The sequence below is a fragment of the Heterodontus francisci genome, chromosome 4, assembly GCF_036365525.1.
Source record: "Heterodontus francisci isolate sHetFra1 chromosome 4, sHetFra1.hap1, whole genome shotgun sequence".
Taxonomy (NCBI): Eukaryota; Metazoa; Chordata; class Chondrichthyes; order Heterodontiformes; family Heterodontidae; genus Heterodontus; species Heterodontus francisci.
In genome coordinates, this window is record NC_090374.1 from 24,451,849 (window position 1) to 24,472,895 (window position 21,047).

Here is a 21,047-nt window from a genome sequence, read left to right on the forward strand (position 1 = left end):
CGTACCAGGAATCACTCTAGAGCAAGAACATGCTTCCTTAGATAAGGAGACCAAAATTGCACACAATATTCCAGGTGTGGCCTCACCAAGGCCCTGTATAATTGCAGCAAGACATCCCTGCTCCTGTACTCGAATCCTCTCGCAATGAAGGCCAACATACCATTTGCCTTTTTTACCGCCTGTTGGACCTGCGTGCTTACCTTCAGCGACTGGTGTACGAGAACACCCATGTCTTGCTGCATATTCCCCTGTCTCAGTTTATAGCCGTTCAGATAATAATCTGCCTTCCTGTTTTTGCTACCAAATTGGATAACCTCACATTTATCCGCATTATACTGCATCTGCCATGCATTTGCCTAATCACTCAACTTGTCCAAATCACCCTGAAGCCTCTCTGCATCCTCCTCACAACTCACCCTCCTACCCAGTTTTATGTCATCTGCAAATTTGGAGATTTTACATTTAGTTCCCTCATCTAAATCGTTAATATATGTTGTGAATAGCTGGGGTCCTAGCACAGATCCCTGCGCTACCCCACTAGTCACTGCCTGCCATTTGGAAAAAGTCCAATTTTCTATCCATCTCAATACACTACTGCCAATCCCATGCGCTTTACTTTTACATGCTAATCTCTTATGTGGGACTTTGTCGAAAGCCTTCTGAAAGACCAAATAAACCACATCCACTGGCTCCCCCTCATCAACTGTACTAGTTACATCCTCGAAGAATTCTAGTAGATTTGTCAAGCATGATTTCCCTTTCGTAAATCCATGCTGACTCTGCCCGATTCTACCACTGTTCTCCAAGTGCTCTGCAATAAAATCTTTGATAATGGACACTAGAATTTTCCCCACTACTGACGTCAGGCTAACTGGTCTATAATTCCCTGATTTCTCTCTCCCTTCCTTTTTAAATAGTGAAGTTACATTAGCTACCCTCCGATCTGTAGGAACTGTTCCAGAGTCTATAGAATCTTGGAAGATGACCACCAATGCATTCACTACTTCTAGGGCCACTCCCTTAAGTACTCTGGGATGCATACCATCAGGCCCTGGAGATTTATTGGCCTTCAATCCCATCAATTTCCCCAACACCATTTCTCTACTAATACTGATTTCCTTCAGTTCCTCTCTCTCACTAAATCCTGTGTTCCCCAACATTTCTGGTATGTTATTTGTGTCCTCCTTTGTTAACACAGAACCAAAGTATGCATTTAGTTGGTCAGCCATTTCTTTGTTTCCCTTAATAAATTCCCCTGTTTCTGACTGTAAAGGACTTACATATGTCTTCACCAATCTTTTTCTCTTCACATACCTATAGAATCTTTTACAATCAGTTTTTATGTTCCCCACAAGCTTGCTCTTGTACTCTATTTTCCCCTTCTTAATCAATCCCTTGGCCCTCCTTTGCTGAATTCTAAACTGCTCCCAGTCCTCAGGTCTGTTGTTTTTTTCTGTTGAATTTATATGCCTCTTCCTTGGATCTAATGCTATTTCTAATTTCCCTTGTAAGCCATAGTTTGGCTACCTTTTCCATTTTACTTTTCCAGACAGGTATAAACAATTGTTGCAGTTCATCCATGCGCTCTTTAAATGTTTGCCATTGCCTACCCACCGTCATCCCTTTAAGTAACGTTTCCCAATCCATCATAGCCAACTTGTGCCTCATACCTTCGTAGTTTCCTTTACTAAGATTCAGGACCCTAGTCTCAGAATCAACTACGTCACTCTCCATCTCGATGAAGAATTCTATCATATTATGGTCGCTTATCCCCAAGGGGTCTCGCACCACTAGATTGTCAATTATTCCTCTCTCATTACACAATACCCTGTCTAGGATGGCCTGTTCTCTAGTTGGTTCCTCAACGTTTTGGTCCAGAAAACCATCCCATATACACTCCAAGAATTCCTCCTCTACGGTATTGTGACTTGTTTATCAAGCCACTAAAAGTGAAGCTATATACAAAGTCCACGTCTCACCAATAAAAGCTAAACTCCTTTCTTCATCTAAACATACAATAGGCATTATAAATCACACTGTCAATCCCAGTTAATTAAGATTCAGCGTGGGCGTCCTGAGATGACCTCTCAGCTGTTGGAAGCAGAACTGTCAACAGCTGCTTTCACAGCTGCGTGCAATGCACAACACTTCCACCAAGTTGACTGTCAACAGTAAAAAGGTAGAGTGTTTTTGTTTTAATGATTTATCTTACCGTTATCATTTTCTGCATTGCTATTGCAAATATTAGGTTCAAAAAAGCAAAATGCAACCTTTTCTGTTTTATTTATACATGTTTTCCTTAACCAGATAGAAAAAAATGAGCTATTTTGCAAATCAGACTGACAGATCTGACCGAAAGGATTAATGAAAGAATCCTGAAGAATTCCATATTAGGATGAGAGCAAAACAAGAAGGTCACAAAGAAATAAATGAGAAACCCGAGGTCCTGGAGGAACAGGCACATCTAGGTCAACTGAGGAATACTCAAGATGAAGCCATTAGGGCCTGAGAACCACAAGACATTGGGGTGCAATTGTCTATAAAAGGCCCAGACACAAAGTGCATGGAAAACTTCCTGGAACAATAAAAAGAGAAAAGGCCTCAGACCTACTTGAAAACACCATGAGCTTAAACTCTAGGTTTGACCCTAATCTTTCTGTGTTAGGAAAGAAAGATGAGTAAAAAGGAAAAGGGCAGAGGAGAGTAAGAAATAAAGAAGAAAGGACTTTCTCTTCAGTAATCAGAATAAAAATCCCATTACAGTGAATAACATTCCAATATCTAAAACTCACACAGGCACACAGATAAGAGAACTGAAAAAATATAATGAAATGCACTAAGGTATATTTGTAAAGCACTTTCCCATTCTCAGAACATCCTGAAGTACATTACAGCTGATGAAGTACTTTTGAAGTTATACACTGATGTAATGTTGACAAATGTGGCAGCCAATTTTCATGTTCCCACAAGTAGTAATGAGATAACTGACCAAATGATTTGCTCTGGCGGTGTGGTTTGAAGGATAAATGTTAGTCAAGATGCTGTGGAGAACTCTCTGTTCTTCTTCACATTGTGGCATGAGATCTTTTAAATTCACCTGAGAGGGCAGATGGGGCCTCGGTTTAACATCTCATCCAAAAGACGGCACATCTGACAGTGAGGCACACCCTCAGTACTGTGCTGGGAGTGCCAGCCTCGGTTTTGTGCTCAAGTCCCTTGTGGGGACCTCAGGAGAAAGATCATAGAAGCATTTCAAAATAAAATTCTTTCAACATTTTTGTTTATCAGTTAGAAAAATGTTGACAATGGAAAAGGAAATATTGCTTGACTAACAGTCAAGAATCATCTAATTGCATAATGAAGAGTCTGTTCACTTTCCAATTGGCAAAGAAGGCATTGCACCATGAGAATGGACCTGTTGGGTGACGAATGGGGTAGTGCAGGCCTGAGACAATTGGAGGGAGGAGGTCATGTGATGACACCAGCCAGATGTGGCAACCCAAGTCTCAAGAGTGGGCTTGAATCCATAACTTTGAGTCAAAGGTAAGAGCACTACCATTGAGCTAAGACCAACACTCTGAATGCAAATCAGAAGAAAAGAAAATGAAATGAAGGTTTTGGACAATTCACCAAAGATGATAAACTGAGTCTTAACAGTGCATGTGAACTAGGTGACCAACAATTCCAAATACGTATTATTTTGTAGCATGCTTTCCCCCTTGGAGAGTTATCAAACTTGCCAATTTCTGTAAGGCAACATTGGAATCACATGAGATGTCGACAAATTAACACAATTTGTTGCAAATTCATTATGGGTGCGTAGACATTTATCCATCTTCTCAGTAAAGCATATCAGCAAGTCTGTATTAGAAGGCTTGACAATGGTGTAGGCATGCAGACTGAAATATCAGTTCAAACAGAAAAAAAAAAGGACCGGATGATGACCGAGGTGAGAGGACTATGGTGATAGACTAAGGCCCCATTTCCTGCCACTTCTGCATCAGTGCAAAATTGTTACTATAACTCAGAAGGCTCCTGTGTGCACTAAAGCCCAGCAGAGTTTTGCATCCTTAAGGGGTTGACTATAAATCAAGTCTTAGAAGCTAAATTTACTGGGGCAAAGAAGGTTAAAGGGGGTCATCTGACAGAAGTATTCAAAATTATAGAAGAATGTGAGACAATAATGAGTGAAGGATTACTTCCCCCAGTTAGTGAGTCGGGAGCAAGGGGGTGTAAGCTCTGGATTAGTGCTAAAAGCATTAAGGGGAATGTTAGAAGGATTTTTTCATGCAAAGACCTTTTCGAATATAGAATGTATTACCATTAGTAGCTATTGAAGCCAAATCTGTAACAGCATTAGAGGAAATTGGATGAACACAACAAAGAAAAATGTTAAAAGCATAGGGAAAGGGACATACAGTAGATAGTTGTAGTTTGAAGATAGCACTGGCATAGGCATGACAGAATGAAATCCTTCTGCAATACAATTTCCGTGATTCACTGAGGGGCTTTGACAGATATGGAGAAATTGTCTCCATTGGTAGGAGGGTCAGTAACCAAAGAAACAGACTTAATGGTAACTTTCAAAATAAAATTGGATATACACTTGAAGGGGCAAAAATTTGCAGGGCCATAGGGAAAAGAATAGGGGGATTGGGACTAATTGCAAAGCTCTTCCAAATAACCAGCGTATGTAGAATGGGTGGAATGGCCTTGCTTTGTGCTCTATGATTCTACACAGCCTCTTTTGTGCTAACAGAATGTTCTAGGAGAAGAAGGGTTTTTGGATCTACAAGTTAAAATATGCTCCAGTTTATTTTTCTTATCTCATCTAATGCATGTTTCTGTGGGACTGACTATTTCGAACTGAGCTGAGGAATGAGTGTATCATCATTCACAATCAATTGTAGAGGTAGTTTTAATGTTCATCAAACCAACAGGATATCTGAGTTTGAATCTCTGATGTACAATCAGTGAATGATGATACATCAGAGATTCAAACTCAGATATCCTGTTGGTTTGATGAACATTAAAACTACCTCTAGAATCTTTTAACAATCCATTTTAACCAGAGCTTCCAGCAACCATTAATGTACCTTCCACCCGAGCAATCCTTGTGATATCGCAGTGAAATTGTTAGTGTCATGACCTTTACTGTTGATGCCTTTTGCAAGACTCTGTAGCTTGATAACAAGGTCAGTTCATAATGCAGGGTGAATATTAACGGAGTAAAAATTAATTTTCAGTGATCAGTGATAGCAAATCAGCAGCCTGTTTTACACCCACCTGACTTTTTTTTTATCATTGACTTCGATGGGGTCTAAATAAACTGCCACTTTGCTGACATCCATTTTGCACGATTGACAAAGACCTATTTCACCCCCTAGAATTGTTGGTTTCATCTTACAATTTATCCCTCCAGAGGAATGTCTATTCAGCACAACCTCACAACTCTGCTGCCCATATCCTGGATTGTACCAGGTCCTAGTCAGCCATCACTTCTATGCCTGCTGATCTGCATTGGCTCCTGGTCCAGCAATACCACGATTTAAAGATTCTCTTCCTTTTCAAATCCCTCCTCTCAACTTTTGCTTGATAAGGTTCCTGTGAAGCACCTTGTGAAACTTTACAACATTATAGACACTATATAAATCTAAGTTGTCACTCTTGCTGACAACCAGTACTATTCCTCTCTGCAGTCAGCCCATGCCCTGCCTGTCAATCAATCATAAAATCAGCACCAGTTTCCTTTCGATAAAGATGAAGGCACACCATCTGCAGTAAGATGGCTATGCTTATCTCTGACTAGTATTCCTTGCCAAACTGGCATGTAAACCAATTCCCTTACTATTGAATGCACAGGAGCAGATTTTCGGCTTGACTGCTCGGGCAGCAACCTGGCAGAGTGCGTTGCATGCCATTTATGAGATCCATTCAACTTTAATTTCGTCGAAATCAATGGACTAAGAATCAAGCAGTTTCTATAATGGGCGGGCAAGCTGCTCCATCAGATTACTGCCCAGATGGTGACGATGACAATCTGGCCAACCAGAGGTGTAATACATGTGGTCCAAAAACAGGAGTTAATCCAAACGTCACATTTTCTCAGTCAGCAGCTACCCAAGGCAAAAACCTAGATCAGCAGGAACCTAAAGTATTCCAATCCAATCAGCTTAAACATATCTGCAGTGAGAATTAATATTCCAGAAGCTCATTACTAAACCACATGAATCATCAATCTTTAAACCATAATGCAAAAGCAATAATACAAAAGCAAATTACTGCAGATGCTGAAAATCTGAAACAAAAACAAAAGCAGAAAATGCTGAGCAGGTCAGGCAGCATCCGTGGAGACAAGAACAGAATTAACGTTTCAGCTCTGTGTGACCTTTCAGCAGGACCCCTCGCATTTTCTGCTTTTGTTTCAGATTTCCAGCAGTGTTATGCTTTTGATTTATACCATAATGATTTGTCTCAGCTTCTATAAAGAAAATGATCAGCTGTTGCATTGTCTAATCTCACAGTCATTGAATTTTTCCAGTGAGTCTCCACCCTCTGGCATCTTTCATCTGTTGTTTTCCATTATTAAAAATATGTTCACCTTTGTAGTCTAATCTTTGAGGGAACAGAGTCGCTGTTTTAGAAGCAAAGGGTGAACAAAGTAGAATGTGCATGTTCTTGAAATAGTAAATGGTGAGCTATGGATTATTAATGTACGTGCCATCTCAATGGCTTCCTTTATATACCTTATGGCAAAATGAACTACTTGTTGGAGTGGCATAGACCATGATCTATTATTCTTTATATACTCAGTACGTATGAAGTACTCCTCAAATGTTTTTAAGTTATATCCAACAAAAAGATTCTCAAAGTTTCTCGTGCTTCACGAGCAATAGATACTGTTATGTCTATCCCATGCTCTCACATACCTCTAACAGTTTGGATTATTATCTTAAGAAAGACTTGCATTTATATAGCACCTTTCATGATGTCAATGTTCCAAAGTGCTTTTCAGCCAGGAAAGTACTTTTGAAGTGTGGTCACTGCTGTACTGTAGGAAACACAGCAGACAAATTGCACACAGCAAGCTCCCAAAAAAGCAATGAGATAAAGACCAGATGATCAGTTTAAGTGATATTGGTTGAGGGATACATATTAGTCTGACACTGGGGTGAACTCCCCTCTGTTCTTCAAAATAGTGCTAAGGGATATTTTACATTCACCTGAGTAGACAGATGGAACCACAGTTTAACATTTAATCCAAAAAAACAGGACCTCCGACAGTGCAGCAGTCCCTCGGTATCACACTCGGTGCGTCGGCCTGGATTATGGTCTTAAATCTCCAGTTTACAGATCTGTCTACTTAAGGTCCCATTCTCTCCAAGGTGGGTAAAGAATAGTTCCATCAGTCGGAGTATACAAGCATGTCGCTGTACTCCTAGGCTCGTCGCAAGTGGTCCTGAGCTCAAATTCCTCTGGGAAAAATTATAATGTTTATTTTGATCTAGTTGAAAGTGAGAATGAATAACAATGTAAAAAATGTAACTATTTGAATGATGTTTTTCAGAGTTTTCCATTTGGCCCCAACGAAGAACGCTCCTATGGCTGGGCAGATGGGCTGAAAAGAAAAGACTGGCACAACTATGAAAGTATTCGGGAAGACCTGATGCGTTCAGGTATGGGGAGGCTGATTTTTCTTTTGGATTAGCATTATACTGTCTTCAATAATTCCAATAGGGCCAATTATTTCAACCAAAAAAACAATTGAAGGTTTTTTGAGTTCTCTTGCTATGTCGAATGGTGAGTTGGAGACCATTTCAAAATTGAGGAACTTCTCTCTGCACCTACATAAACTTTCACAAAGTGTCAATCGTCAAGCAATGATTATCAATGTAAAGCCCATAGGCATGGATGGAAAACCAACTGCATAAAAAATATTACAATGATACAGACACTTTATTGTCAGGGCTCTGGGGAGTGTTGTTGAGCAGAGAGACCTGGGGTGCAAGTACATAGTTCCCTGAAAGTGGCAACACAGGTAGATAGGGTGGTGAAGAAGGCATATCGCATGCTTGCCTTTATCGGCCAAGGCGTTGAGTACAAGAGTTGGGACATCATGTTACAGTTGTACGTAACGTTGGTTAGGCTGCATTTGGAGTACTGTGTGCAGTTCTGGTTGCCACACTACAGGAAAGATGTGATTAAGCCAGAGAGGGTGCAGAAAAGATTCACAAGGATGTTACCTGGTTTGGAGGGCTTGAGTTATAAAGTGAGGTTGTATAGGCTGGGTCTGTTTTCCCTGGAGCGAAGGAGGCTGAGAGGGGACATGATAGAGGTATATAAAATTATGAGAGACATAGATAGGGTAGATAGCCAGAGTCTGTTTCTCATGATAGAGGTGACTAAAACTAGAGGGCATAGATTTAAGGTGAGAGGGAAGCAGTTTAAAGGGGATCAAAGGGGTAAATTTTTCACACAAAGAATAGTGGGTATCTGGAATGAGCTGCCTGAGGAGGTGGTGGAGGCAGGAACAGTAGCGACATTTAAGAGGCATCTGGACAGGTCCTTGAATGAGGAAGGCATAGAGGGATATGGAATAAATGCAGGCAGGTGGGATTAGGCATCATGGTTGGCATGGACATGGTGGGCCGAAGGACCTGTTTCTATGCTGTACGACTCTATGACTCTTATGAAATATTTTCGAAGTGCTTCACACTCTGAATTCCTTTTTGGAGAGCAGCGAGTTATTAAGTAAGGGAAGCAAGGGAATATACAATGGATGGTAGGACCCTAGGAAGTACAGAGGACCTTGGTGTACCCATCCATAGATCACTGAAGGCAGCAGCACAGGTAAATAAGGTGGTTAGGAATGCATATGGGATACTTGCCTTTATTAGCCGAGGCATAAAATATAAGAGCAGGGAAGTTATGATGGAGCTGTATAAAATGCTAGTTAGGCCACAGCTGGAGTACTGTGTACAGTTCTGGTTGCCACACTATAGGATGGATATGATTGCGCTGGAGAGGGTGCAGAGGAGATTCACCAGGATGTTGCCTGGGCTGGAACATTTCAGCTATGAAGAGAGACTGGATAGGCTAGGTTGTTTACCTCAGAGCAGAGAAGATTGAGGGGGGACCTGATTGAGGTGTACAAAATTATGAGGGGCATAGATAGGGTAGATAGAAAGAAACTTTTTCACTTAGCAGAGGTCTCAATAACCAGGGGGCATAGATTTAAGGTAATGGGCAGGAGGTTTAGAGGGGATTTGAGGAAAAAACTTTTCACCCAGAGGGTGGTTGGAATCTGGAACACACTGCCTGAAGAGGTGGTAGAGGCAGGTATCCTCACAACATTTAAAAAGTATTTAGATGAGCACTTGAAACGCCATAGCATACAAGGGTACAGGCGAAGTGCTGGAAAATGGGATTAGAAGAGATAGGTGCTTGATGGCTGGCACGGACACGATGGGCTGAAGGGCCTGTTTCTGTGCTGTATAACTGTATGACTCTATGTCTCTTAGTAGGCAGACATGTTAACGTTCTGCAGTGCACAGTGAGATTCTTTCATCTGAATGTTACCTTAGATTATGGCTTTGGCTGTTGGCTTGGAGCTCAAATCCACAATCTTGCCATCCAGGCACAAATGTATCCCCAACTAAGTGAAGCTGGGCTATGCCATAATTTACAGAAACCAGATAATGAGTTCTTCCTTATTAGGCTTTGAATTTCTCAGTTAACAGTAAGGAAGTTTTAGTTGAGACTAGAAATAACATCTGTTCGAATGAGAAATCTGTATTGACATCAGCATGAAAAGTTTTGACATTACTGAGCTTGGATTACTTTGGTTGCATGATGCATTTACAATAATGCGGCACATTGCATAGTTAGTCTTTTCCCCATGTGTTATAATCGTTTTAAAATCAGAGCAAATTTTGTAATTAATTTAACTTGGCACAGACACTTGTTATGTTTGTGTGTGTATTATAATTTGTGATTACAGCAATGTATATGATTCCTAGTCATAAGAGGAATGAGCTTTAGGGAATGACTTGATCAGCTTGGGAACTTCAGGCTCCAAAAGGGAAAGCTGATAAAGGACCTTAAAGAGGTCTATATGATAATTTAATAGGACAAATTAAACCTTCAGACACACAAAAGAAAAGACGGCACAAGTTCATGGCTGCACAGAGATTGTTGTGGACAGACATTGGGAGGTACTTTGTTACACAATGGGTGATCAACAGCTGGAATGGGTTTCCAGGAAGAGTGTTTGAGATGAAAACACTGCGCTGATTTATGAAACAGCCGGATGATGTAATCAGGAGGTTGTAGAGTGGCTATTGGAAAGATGAGATCAAATGTCATCGAGTCATAGAGATATTTACAGCACTGAAGGAGGCCATTCAACCCGTCGAGTCCATGCCAGCTCTCGATGGAACTATGCAGTCAGTCCCACTCCCCAACTCAATCTCCGTATCCCTGCAAATCTATTTCCCCCAAGTGGCCATCCAACTTCTTCATGTAGTCATTGATTGTCTCTGCTTCCACCACCCTCATGGGTAGTGCGTTCCAGGTCATTACCATCCCCTGCTATTCCCTCTGCATCTCTTGCCCAAAACCTTCAATCTGTCCCCTAGTCCTTTTACCATTAGTTAATGGTAACAGTTTTTCCTTGTCTAACTTAGCTAAGCTTGTCATAATCTTGTAAGCTTCAATTAAATCTCCACTCAATCTCCTTTGTTCTAAGGAGAACAAACCCAGCTTTTCCAACCTAACCTTATAACTAAAATCTGCCATCCCTGGAACCATGCTGGTAAATCTCCTCTGCATCCTCTCAAGGACCCTCACATCCTTCCTGAAGTTTGGTGACCAGAACTGGACACAATACTCCAGTTGGGGCCTAACCAGAGCTTTATAAAGGTTCAGCATAACTTCCCTGCTTTTGTACTCAATGCTCCATTTATGAAGCCCAAGATCCCATATGCTTTGCTAACCAGTCTCTCAATATGTCCTACCATCTTCAAAGATCGATGCACATGCACTCCCAGGTCCCTCTGTTCCTGTATACTCTTTAGAACTATACCATTAATTATACCTTACCTCTCCCTATTCCTTCTATCAAAATGCATTACCTCACACTTGTCAGTATTAAATTCCATCTGCCACCTGTCTGCCTATTCTGCTAGACTATCTATGTCCTGTTGCATGTGGTTCATATCACCCTCGCTGTTTGCCGTACCTCCAAGTTTGGTGTCATCAGTAAATTTTGAGATTCTGCTCTGTATTCTCAGATCCAAGTCAACTTATATATAGAAGAAAAAGCAGTGGTCCCAGCACTGACCCTTGGGGAACACCACCATCTACCATCCTCCAGTCTGAAAAACAACCATTTACTACAACTCACTGTTTTCTGTCCTGAAGCCAATGTTATATCCAATTGGACACTGACCCTCCTAGTCCATGAGCCTCAGTTTTGTTAACCAACCTTTTATGTAACTTCTTATCAAATGCTTTCTTAAAATCCATATAAACAGCATCCGTTGCATTCAGTTCATCAACCTTCTCGTTATTTCATCAAAAAATTAAATGAGTTTAGTCAAGCATGATCTGCCTTTTACAATTCCATGCTGGCTATCCTTAATTAACTTGCACCTCTCCAAGTGTCTGTTGATTTTTTTTCCATGATTATTGTCGCTAAAACCTTACCATCACTGATGTTAAACAAACTGGCCTGTAGTTGCCAGGTGTCCAATCCTCTGGCACCTCCTGCATATCTAGGGATGATTGGAAGATTATGGTAAGCCCTTCCATTATCTCAATCCCCACTTCCAATAGCAACCGGGGATGCAAGCCATCTGGACCAGGTGACTTATCTACCCTAAGCATAGCCAGCCTTACCAGAATGGTTACTTGTGGACTCTGCCCTTTCTTAACCAAAACATTAACACAAGAATATTTCCACTGCAAACAGGTCCTGGTGTAAATTAAATCCAGCTCAGCTTGCAGTCAGTACAGTACCTCCCCCCCCCTCTCAATTCATATCTTATCCATTGCCTCGACTCTCTCTGCTTCGACTGATATTTGGTCAGATGCCATTTCCTTAGTGAACATGGATACAAAGTACTCATTAAGTATATTAGCCTTGCCCTGTGCCTCGAAGCATATATTATCCTCTCTGTCCCTAATAGGCCCCACTCCACCTCTTACTACTTGCTTACTATTTATATGCCGGTAGAAGATGTTTGGGTTCCTGTTTATGTTAACCACCTTTCTATTCTTACATTGTCTCTTTGCCAGTCTTATTTTCTTCTCCACCTCCCCTCTCAACTTATTATATTTGACCTGGTTCTCACTTGAAGAATGCACCTGACATTCATCTTACACCCTCTTCTTTTGTTTCATCACAATCTCTATCTCCCTCATCATCCAAGGAGCCCTGTTATTGGTTCCCCTACTTTTCGCCCTTGTTGCAATGTACTTAGCCTTTTAGATTAGATTTTAGATTAGAGATTAGATTAGAGATACAGCACTGAAACAGGCCCTTCGGCCCACTGAGTCTGTGCCGACCATCAACCACCCATTTATACTAATCCTACACAAATCCCATATTCCTACCAAACATCCCCACCTGTCCCTATATTTCCCTACCACCTACCTATACTAGTGACAATTTATAATGGCCAATTTACCTACCAAACTGCAAGTCTTTGGCTTGTGGGAGGAAACCGGAGCACCCGGAGAAAACCCACGCAGACACAGGGAGAACTTGCAAACTCCACACAGGCAGTACCCAGAATCGAACCCGGGTCCCTGCAGCTGTGAGGCTGCAGTGCTAACCACTGCGCCACTGTGCCGCCCTAACCTGTACCTGAAGCACCTCTGCCTTAAAGATAACCCATTGTTGCAGCACAACTCTTCCTATCAGTCTTTGGTTCCATTCTACCCTGGCTAGATCCCTTCTCATCGCATTGAAATTAGCCCTCTTTTGATCTGGACATTCTACCTTATTTTCTCCTTGCATTACTAATTTAAACCTGATAATATGATGATCACTCTTACCCAAGTGCTCCCTCACAGACACTTGGTCCACTTGGCTGAAGGGCCTCCATTATCTCAGCCTATCTTGCAATATTGTCGGTGATATTGTAATTGAAATAAAAACAGAAAATGCTGGAAATACTCAGCAAGTCTGGTAGCATCTGTGGAGAGAGAAGCAGAGTTAATATTTCAGGTCTGTGACCTCTCATTAGATTGTCATTCACAAAATGGATGATCCCTGGCTTTTAGGGGGTTGGGGAGAGAGGCCACAATCAGGAGGAAGGGATGAGGGGAAGAGGCCACGTTGGGAAGAGGGAGAGAGCCTGTGATCGGGAGTGGAAAAGAAAGGCCTCAATCAGAATGGGGGAGAGAGGTCGGCAATTGGAAGCTGACAGTTAGGGCTGGGGGAGGCTGAAGCCTTCCTTGAGGGATTTGTGTGAGCACGCCTGCTCCTCTTGGTCCACAAGGAGTGCTGAGAAAGGCACTTACCCTGTGCAATCGGATGCTGCAGCACCCTTACCTGGGAGCGGAGTGGAGCGGTGACTGGCGGACCTGCGAGGAAGCTGATCCGGAGCGGCGGCAGAGTCTCTGTGTCTCTCAGCGCGTGCTGAGACTCGAAAAGAGGGGGAAAAAACTTAGTGACATCACGGGAATTCTGCAAAGTGATTGGTTGGGTAAGTAACAGCTGTTAGTGCATTTAAATTGCTTCAAAAAGGGGACAGTTTTTTTTTAAAACCTCAAGTGATAAGGTGAGTAGTACTACGTAAATTAGAGTAATTTATTAAGGACTTTAGATTGTACTGGGTAGTGTTTGGAGTAGAACAAGACCCCTAGTGCAATTAGTATTTTGTAAAGGGAGTAACTGAATTAATTTAAAGGTAAGTCATGGCAGGAAAGCTCACAACAGTGATATGCCCCTCCTGCACTATGTGGGAAATCAGGGATGCTTCCAGTGTCCCTGACAACCATGTGTGCAGGAAGTGCATCCATCAGCAGCTTCTAACTACCCGTATTATGGAGCTAGAGCTGTGGGTGGATTCATTGTGGAGCATCCGTGATGCTGAAGACATCGTGGACAGAACGTTTAGAGAGGTGGTCACACCGCAGGTAATGGCAGCACAGGCAGAAAAGGGATGGGTGACCACCAGGTGGAGCAGTAGGCACGGGCAGTTAGTACAAGAGTCCGCTGTGGCTATCCACCTCTCAAACAGATATAGTGCTTTGGATACTGTTGGGGGAGGACTGACCTCCCAGGGGAAAGCAGCAACAGCCAGGTCTGTGGCACCAAGGATGGCTCTGCTGCACAGAAAAGGAGGAAAAAGGAGTGGAAGAGCTATAGTGATAGGGGATTCTATCGTAAGGGGTACAGATAGGCATTTCTGTGGCCGCAAACGTGACTCCAGGATGTTATGTTGCCTCCCTGGTGCTAGGGTCAAGGGTGTCACAGAGTGGGGGCAGGACATTCTGAAGGGGGAGGGTGAGCAGCCAGAGGTCATGGTACATATTGGTACCAACAACATAGGTAGAAAAAGGGATGAGGTCCTGCAACAAAAATTTAGCGAGCCAGGTAGCAGATTAAAAAGCAGGCCCTCAAAGGTTGTAATCTCTGGATTACTCCCGGTGCCACGTGCCAGTGAGTTTAGAAATTGGAGGATAGAGCAGATGAATGTGTGGCTGAGGCGATGGTGCAGGAGGGAGGGCTTTAGTTTCCTGGATCACTGGGTCTGTTTCTGGCAAAGATGGGACCTGTACTAGTTGGACAGGTTGCACCTGAACCGGAATGGGACAAGCATCCTTGCTGGGAGATTTGCTAGTTCTGTTGGGGGGGGTGTTTAAAATAATTTGGTAGGGGGATGGGATACAGAGTGGAGGTACAGTAGGGGGTAATATAAAACAGAAAGGGAGTCTACCTGGAAGGCAGAGTAAATATAGACCTGATAAGGCACAAGGGAAAAATGCAAGGGTGGATTGCATCTATTTCAATGCAAGGAGTCTTACGAGTAAGGCAGATGAATTGAGGGCATTGATTAGGGATTATGATATTATTGCTATCACAGAGACATGGTTGAGTGAGGGACAGGACTGGCAGCTCAATATTCCAGGGTAGAGAATCTTCAGGCACAGCAGGGGAGAGGATAAAAGGGGAGGTGGCATTGCACTGTTGATCAAGGAGTCAATTACTGCAGTAAGGAGGGATAATATAGAACATAGAACAGTACAGCACAGTACAGGCCCTTCAGCCCACGATGTTGTGCCGAACCTTTAACTTACTTTAAGATCAAACTACCTACATACCCTTCATTCTACTATCATCCATGTACCTATCCAAGAGTCGCTTAAATGTCCCTAATGTATCTGCTTCTACTACCACCGCTGGCAGTGCATTCCACGCACCCACCACTCCCTGTGTAAAGAACCTACCTCTGACATCTCCCCGAAACCTTCCTCCAATCACCTTAAAATTATACCCCCTGGTGATAGCCCTTTCCACCCTGGGAAAAAGTCTCTGGCTATCCACTCTATCTATGCCTCTCATCATCTTGTCCCCCTCTAACAAGTCATCTGTCATCCTTCTTCGTTCCAATGAGAAAAGCCCTTGCACCCTCAACCTTTCTTCGTAAGACACGCCCTCCAGTCCAGGCATCACCTGGTAAATCTCCTCTGCACCCTCTCTAAAGCTTCCACATCCTTCCTATAATGAGGCGACGAGAACTGAACACAATATTCCAAGTGTGGTCGAACCAGGGCCTTATAGAGCTGCAGCATAACCTCGCGGCTCTTAAACTCAATCCCCCTGTTAATGAAAGCCAACACACCATATGCCTTCTTAACAACCCTATCAACTTGGGTGGCAACTTTGAGCGATCTATGGACGTGGACCCCAAGATCCCTCTGTTCCTCCACACTACCAAGAATCCTGTCTTTAAGCCTGTATTCTGCATTCAAATTCGACCTTCCAAAATGAATCACTTCACACTTTTCCAGGTTGAACTCCATCTGCCACTTCTCAGCCCAGCTCTGCATCCTGTCAATGTCCCGTTGCAACCTACAACAGCCTTCCACACCATTCACAACTCCAGCAACCTTCGTGTCATCGGCAAACTTGCTAACCCAGCCTTCCACTTCCTCATCCAAGTCATTTATAAAAATCACAAAGAGCAGAGGTCCCAGAACAGATCCTTGCGGAACACCACTGGTCACCGAGCTCCAGGCTGAATACTTTCCATCGACTACCACCCTCTGTCTTCTATGGGCCAGTCAATTCTGTATCCAGACAGCCAACTTTCCCTGTATCCCATGCCTCCTTACTTTCTGAATGAGCCTACCATGGGGAACCTTATCAAACGCCATGCTAAAATCCATATACACCACATCCACTGCTCTTCCTTCATCAATGTGTTTTGTCACATCTTCAAAGAATTCAATAAGGCTTGTGAGGCATGACCTGCCTCTCACAAAGCCATGCTGACTGTCTCTAATCAAACTATACTTTTCCAAATAATCATAAATCCTGTCTCTCAGAATCCTCTCCAATAATTTGCCCACTACCGACGTAAGACTGACTGGTCTATAATTCCTAGGGTTCTCCCTATTCCCTTTCTTGAACAAGGGAATAACATTTACCACCCTCCAATCATCTGGTACTACTCCAGTGGACAGTGAGGATGCAAAGATCATCGCCAAAGGTGGGGCAATCTCTTCCCTCGCTTTCCTTAATATCCTTGGGTATATCCTGTCTGGTCCCGGGGACTTATCTGTCCTCATGTCTTTCAAAATTTGCAGCACATCCTCCCTCTTAACATCAACCTGTTCGAGCATATCAGCCTGTTTCACAAACGACCAGGTCCCTCTCACTAGTGAATACTGAAGCAAAGTATTCATTTGGGACCTCCCCTACCTCCTCCGACTCCAGGCACAAGTTCCCTCCACTATCCCTGATCGGCCCTAACCTCACTCTGGCCATCCTCTTGTTCCTCACATAAGTGTAGAACGCCTTGGGATTTTCCTTAATCCTACCCACCATGACTTTTTCATGTCCCCTTCTAGCTCTCCTAAGTCCATTCTTCAGTTCCTTCCTGGCTACCTTGTAACCCTCTAGAGCCCTTTCTGATCCTTGCTTCCTCAACCTTAAGTAAGCTTCCTTCTTCCTCTTGATTAGCTGTTCCACATCTCTTGTCATCCAAGGTTCCTTCACCCTACCATCCCTTCCTTGCCTCATCGGGACAAACCTATCCAGCAGTCGCAGCAAGTGCTCCCTAAATAACCTCCACATTTCTGTCGTGCATTTCCCTGAGAACATCTGTTCCCAATTTATGCTCCCCAGTTCCTGCCTAATAGCATTGTAATTCCCCCTCCCCCAATTAAATATTTTCCCATCCCATCTGCTCCTGTCCCTCTCCATGACTATAGTAAAGGTCAGGGAGTTGTGATCACTATCACCGAAATGCTCTCCCACCGAGAGATCTGCCACCTGGCCTGGTTCGTTGCCAAGCACCAAATCCAACATAGCCTCCCCTCTAGTCGGCCTATCTACATATTGAGTCAGGAAACCTTCCTGGACACTCCTGACAAAAACTGCTCCATCCAAACTATTTGCACTAAGGAGGTTCCAATCAATATTAGGGAAGTTGAAGTCACCCATGACAACAACCCTGTTACTTCTGCACCTTTCCAAAATCTGCCTCCCAATCTGTTCCTCCGTGTCTCTGTTGCTATTGGGAGGTCTATAGAAAACTCCCAACAAAGTGACTGCTCCTTTCCTGTTTCTGACTTCCACCCATAATGACTCAGTAGACAAACCCTCCTCGACGACCTCCCTTTCTGCAGCTGTGATACTATCCCTGATTAGCAATGCCACTCCCCCACCTCTTTTACCTCCCTCCCTATTCCTTTTGAAACATCTAAACCCCGGAACATCCAACATCCATTCCTGCCCCTGTGATATCCAAGTCTCCGTAATGGCCACAACATTGTAGCTCCAAGTACTGATCCATGCTCTAAGTTCATCACCCTTATTCCTGACACTTCTTGCATTAAAATAGACACACTTAAACCCATCATACTGGCTGCAACTTTGCCCTGTCAACTGTCTACCCTTCCTCACAGACTCTCTGCACTCTGTATCTGCCTGTTCAACAGCTACCCCATCCACTGTTCCGTAGCTCCGGTTCCCATCCCCCTACCAAACTAGTTTAAACCCTCCCGAAGAGCTCTAGCAAACCTCCCGCCCAGGATATTGGTGCCCCTCCAGTTCAGATGCAACCCGTCCTTCTTGTCCAGGTCCCACCTTCCCCAGAACGTATCCCAATGATCCACATAACTGAAGCCCTCCCTCCTACACCAGCTCTGTAGCCACGTGTTCAGCTGCACTCGCTCTCTGTTTCTAGCCTCACTAGCACGTGGCACCGGTATCAATCCTGAGATTACTACTCTGTTCGTCCTGCCTTTTAGCTTCCAACCTAACTCCCTATATCTTAGAAGATTCCTCAAATGAGGCCATATGGGTAGAACTTATAAACAAAAAGAGGGCAATCACTTGGCTGGAAGTGTACTACAGGCCTCCAAACAGTCAGGGAGAGATAGAGGAGCAGATATGTAGACAAATCTCAGAGAGGTGTAAAAATAATAGGGTAATAATAGTAGGGGATTTCAACTTCCCCAATATTAACTGGGATAGTCTTAGTGCAAAAGGCTTAACAGGGCCAGAATTCTTAAAATGCATACAGGAAAGCTTTTTGAGCCAGTATGTAGAAAGTCCGACAAGAGAAGGGGCAGTACTGGACCTAATCCTAGGGAATGAAGCCGGTCAAGTGGTAGAAGTGTCAGTGGAGGAACATTTTGGGGATAGTGACCAGACCTCTGTAAGATTCAAGGTAGTTATGGAAAAGGACAAAAATGGACCAGAAATAAAGGTACTGAATTGGGGGAAGGCCGATTTCAATATGATCAAACAGGTTCTGGCCAAAGTGGACTGGAAGCAGCTACTTGTAGTAAAGTGGGACCAGTGGGAGTCATTCAAAGAAGAAATAGTGAAAGTTCACAACCAACATGTACCCGTTAAGGTGAAGGGTAGGAATATCAGGCCCAGGTAACCCTGGATGTCAAGGGATATAGAGGATTGGATCAGGGAAAAAAAGGAGGCTTATGGCAGATCCCAAGCGCTGAAAACAGTGAGAGGCGTATAGAAAGTGTTGGTGGCACTTCAAAAAGTAATTGGGAGAGCGAAGAGGGGGCATGAGAAAACACTGGCATGAAAGATAACGGAAAATCCCAAGGCGTTTTATAAGTATATTAAAGGTAAGAGGACAACCAGGGAAAGAGTAGGGCCCATTAGGGACCAACGTGGCAATCTTTGTGTGGAGCTGGAGGACATAGATGAGGTTTTAAATCATTACTTTTCATCGGTGTTCACTATGGAGAAGGACGATGTAGGTGTAGAGATCAGGGAGGGGGACTGTGATATACTTGAACACATTAGCATTGAAAGGGAGGAAATATTAGCTGTTTTAACGGGCTTAAAATTGGATAAATCCTCAGGCCCAGATGAGATGTTTCCCAGGCTGTTATGTGAGGCAAGGGAGCAGGGGCTTTGACACAAATTTTCAAATCCTCTCTGGCCACAGGAGAAGTACCAGAGAACTGGAAGACAGCGAATGTGGTACCATTATTCAAGAACGGTAGTCGGGATAAACCAAGTAATTACAGGCCGGTGAGTCCAACATCAGTGGTTGGGAAAATATTGGAAAAAATTATGAGGGACAGGATTAATCTCCACTTGGAGAGGCAGGGATTAATCAGGGATAGTCAGCATGGCTTTGTCAGGGGGAGATCGTGTCTAACTAACTTAATTGAATTTTTCGAGGTGACTAGATGTGTCGATGAGGGGAAAGCAGTAAATGTAGTATACATGGATTGCAGCAAGGCTTTTGATAAGGTCCCGCATGGGAGATTGGTTTCGAAGGCAGGAACCCATGGGATCCAGGGCAATTTGGCAAATTGGATCCAAAATTGGCTGAGTGGCAGGAGGCAGAGGGTAATCGTCTAGGACTGTTTTTGCGATTGGAAGCCTGTGACCACTGGTGTACCACAGGGATTGGTGCCGGGACCCTTGTTGTTTGTCGTGTACATTAATGATATAGATGTGAATATAGGAGGTATGGTCATTAAGTTCGCAGATGCCACGAAAATTGGTGGTGTTGTAAATAGTGAGGAGGAAATCCTTAGATTACAGGGAGATATAGATGGGCTGGTATGATGGGCAGAGCAGTGGCAAATGGAATTTAATCCTGAAAGGTTGTGAGGTAATGCATTTTGGGAGGACTAACAAGGCAAGGGAATACACAATGGATGGTAGGACCCTAGGAAATACAGAAAGTCAGAAGGACCTTGGTGTATTTGTCCATAGATCACTGAAGGCAGCAGCACAGGTAGATAAGGTGGTTAGGAATGCATATGGGATACTTGCCTTTATTAGCCGAGGCATAGAATGTAAGAGCAGGGAGTTTATGATGGAGCTATATAAAATGCTAGTTAGGCCACAGCTGGTGTACTGTGTACAGTTCTGGTCGCCACACTATAGGAAGGATGAGATTACACTGGAGAGGCTGCAGAGGAGATTTACCAGGATGTTGCCTGGGCTGGAGTATTTCAGCTATGAAGAGAGGCTGAAAAGGCTAGGGTTGGTTTCCTTGGAGCAGAGAAGGCTGTGGGTGGACATGATTGAGGTGTACAAGATTATGAGGGGCATTGATAGGTTAGATAGGAGGCAACTCTTTCCCTTAGGGAAGGGGTCAATAACCAGGGGGCATAGATTTAAGATAAGGGGCTGGAGTTTCAGGGGAGATTTGAGGAAACATTTTTTCACCCAGAGGGTGGTTGGAATTTGGAATGCACTGCCTGAAGAGGTGGTGGAGGCAGGAACCCTCACATCATTTAAGAAGTATTTAGATGAGCACTTGAAATGCCAAAGCATACAGGGTTACGGGCCAAATGCAGAAATATGGGATTAG

The 21,047-nt window shown here is 43.4% G+C and overlaps 1 protein-coding gene across 1 annotated transcript in view; it reads left to right on the forward strand.

Moving 5' to 3' along the window:
* The window catches only part of galntl6 (polypeptide N-acetylgalactosaminyltransferase like 6), a 1,388,519-nt gene that overhangs the window by 486,719 nt on the left and 880,753 nt on the right, over positions 1-21,047 (forward strand). The window contains exon 3 of the mRNA XM_068028772.1: positions 7,568-7,676. Coding sequence (XP_067884873.1) covers positions 7,568-7,676 — 109 coding nt within the window. The remainder of the gene's footprint in view (positions 1-7,567; positions 7,677-21,047) is intronic.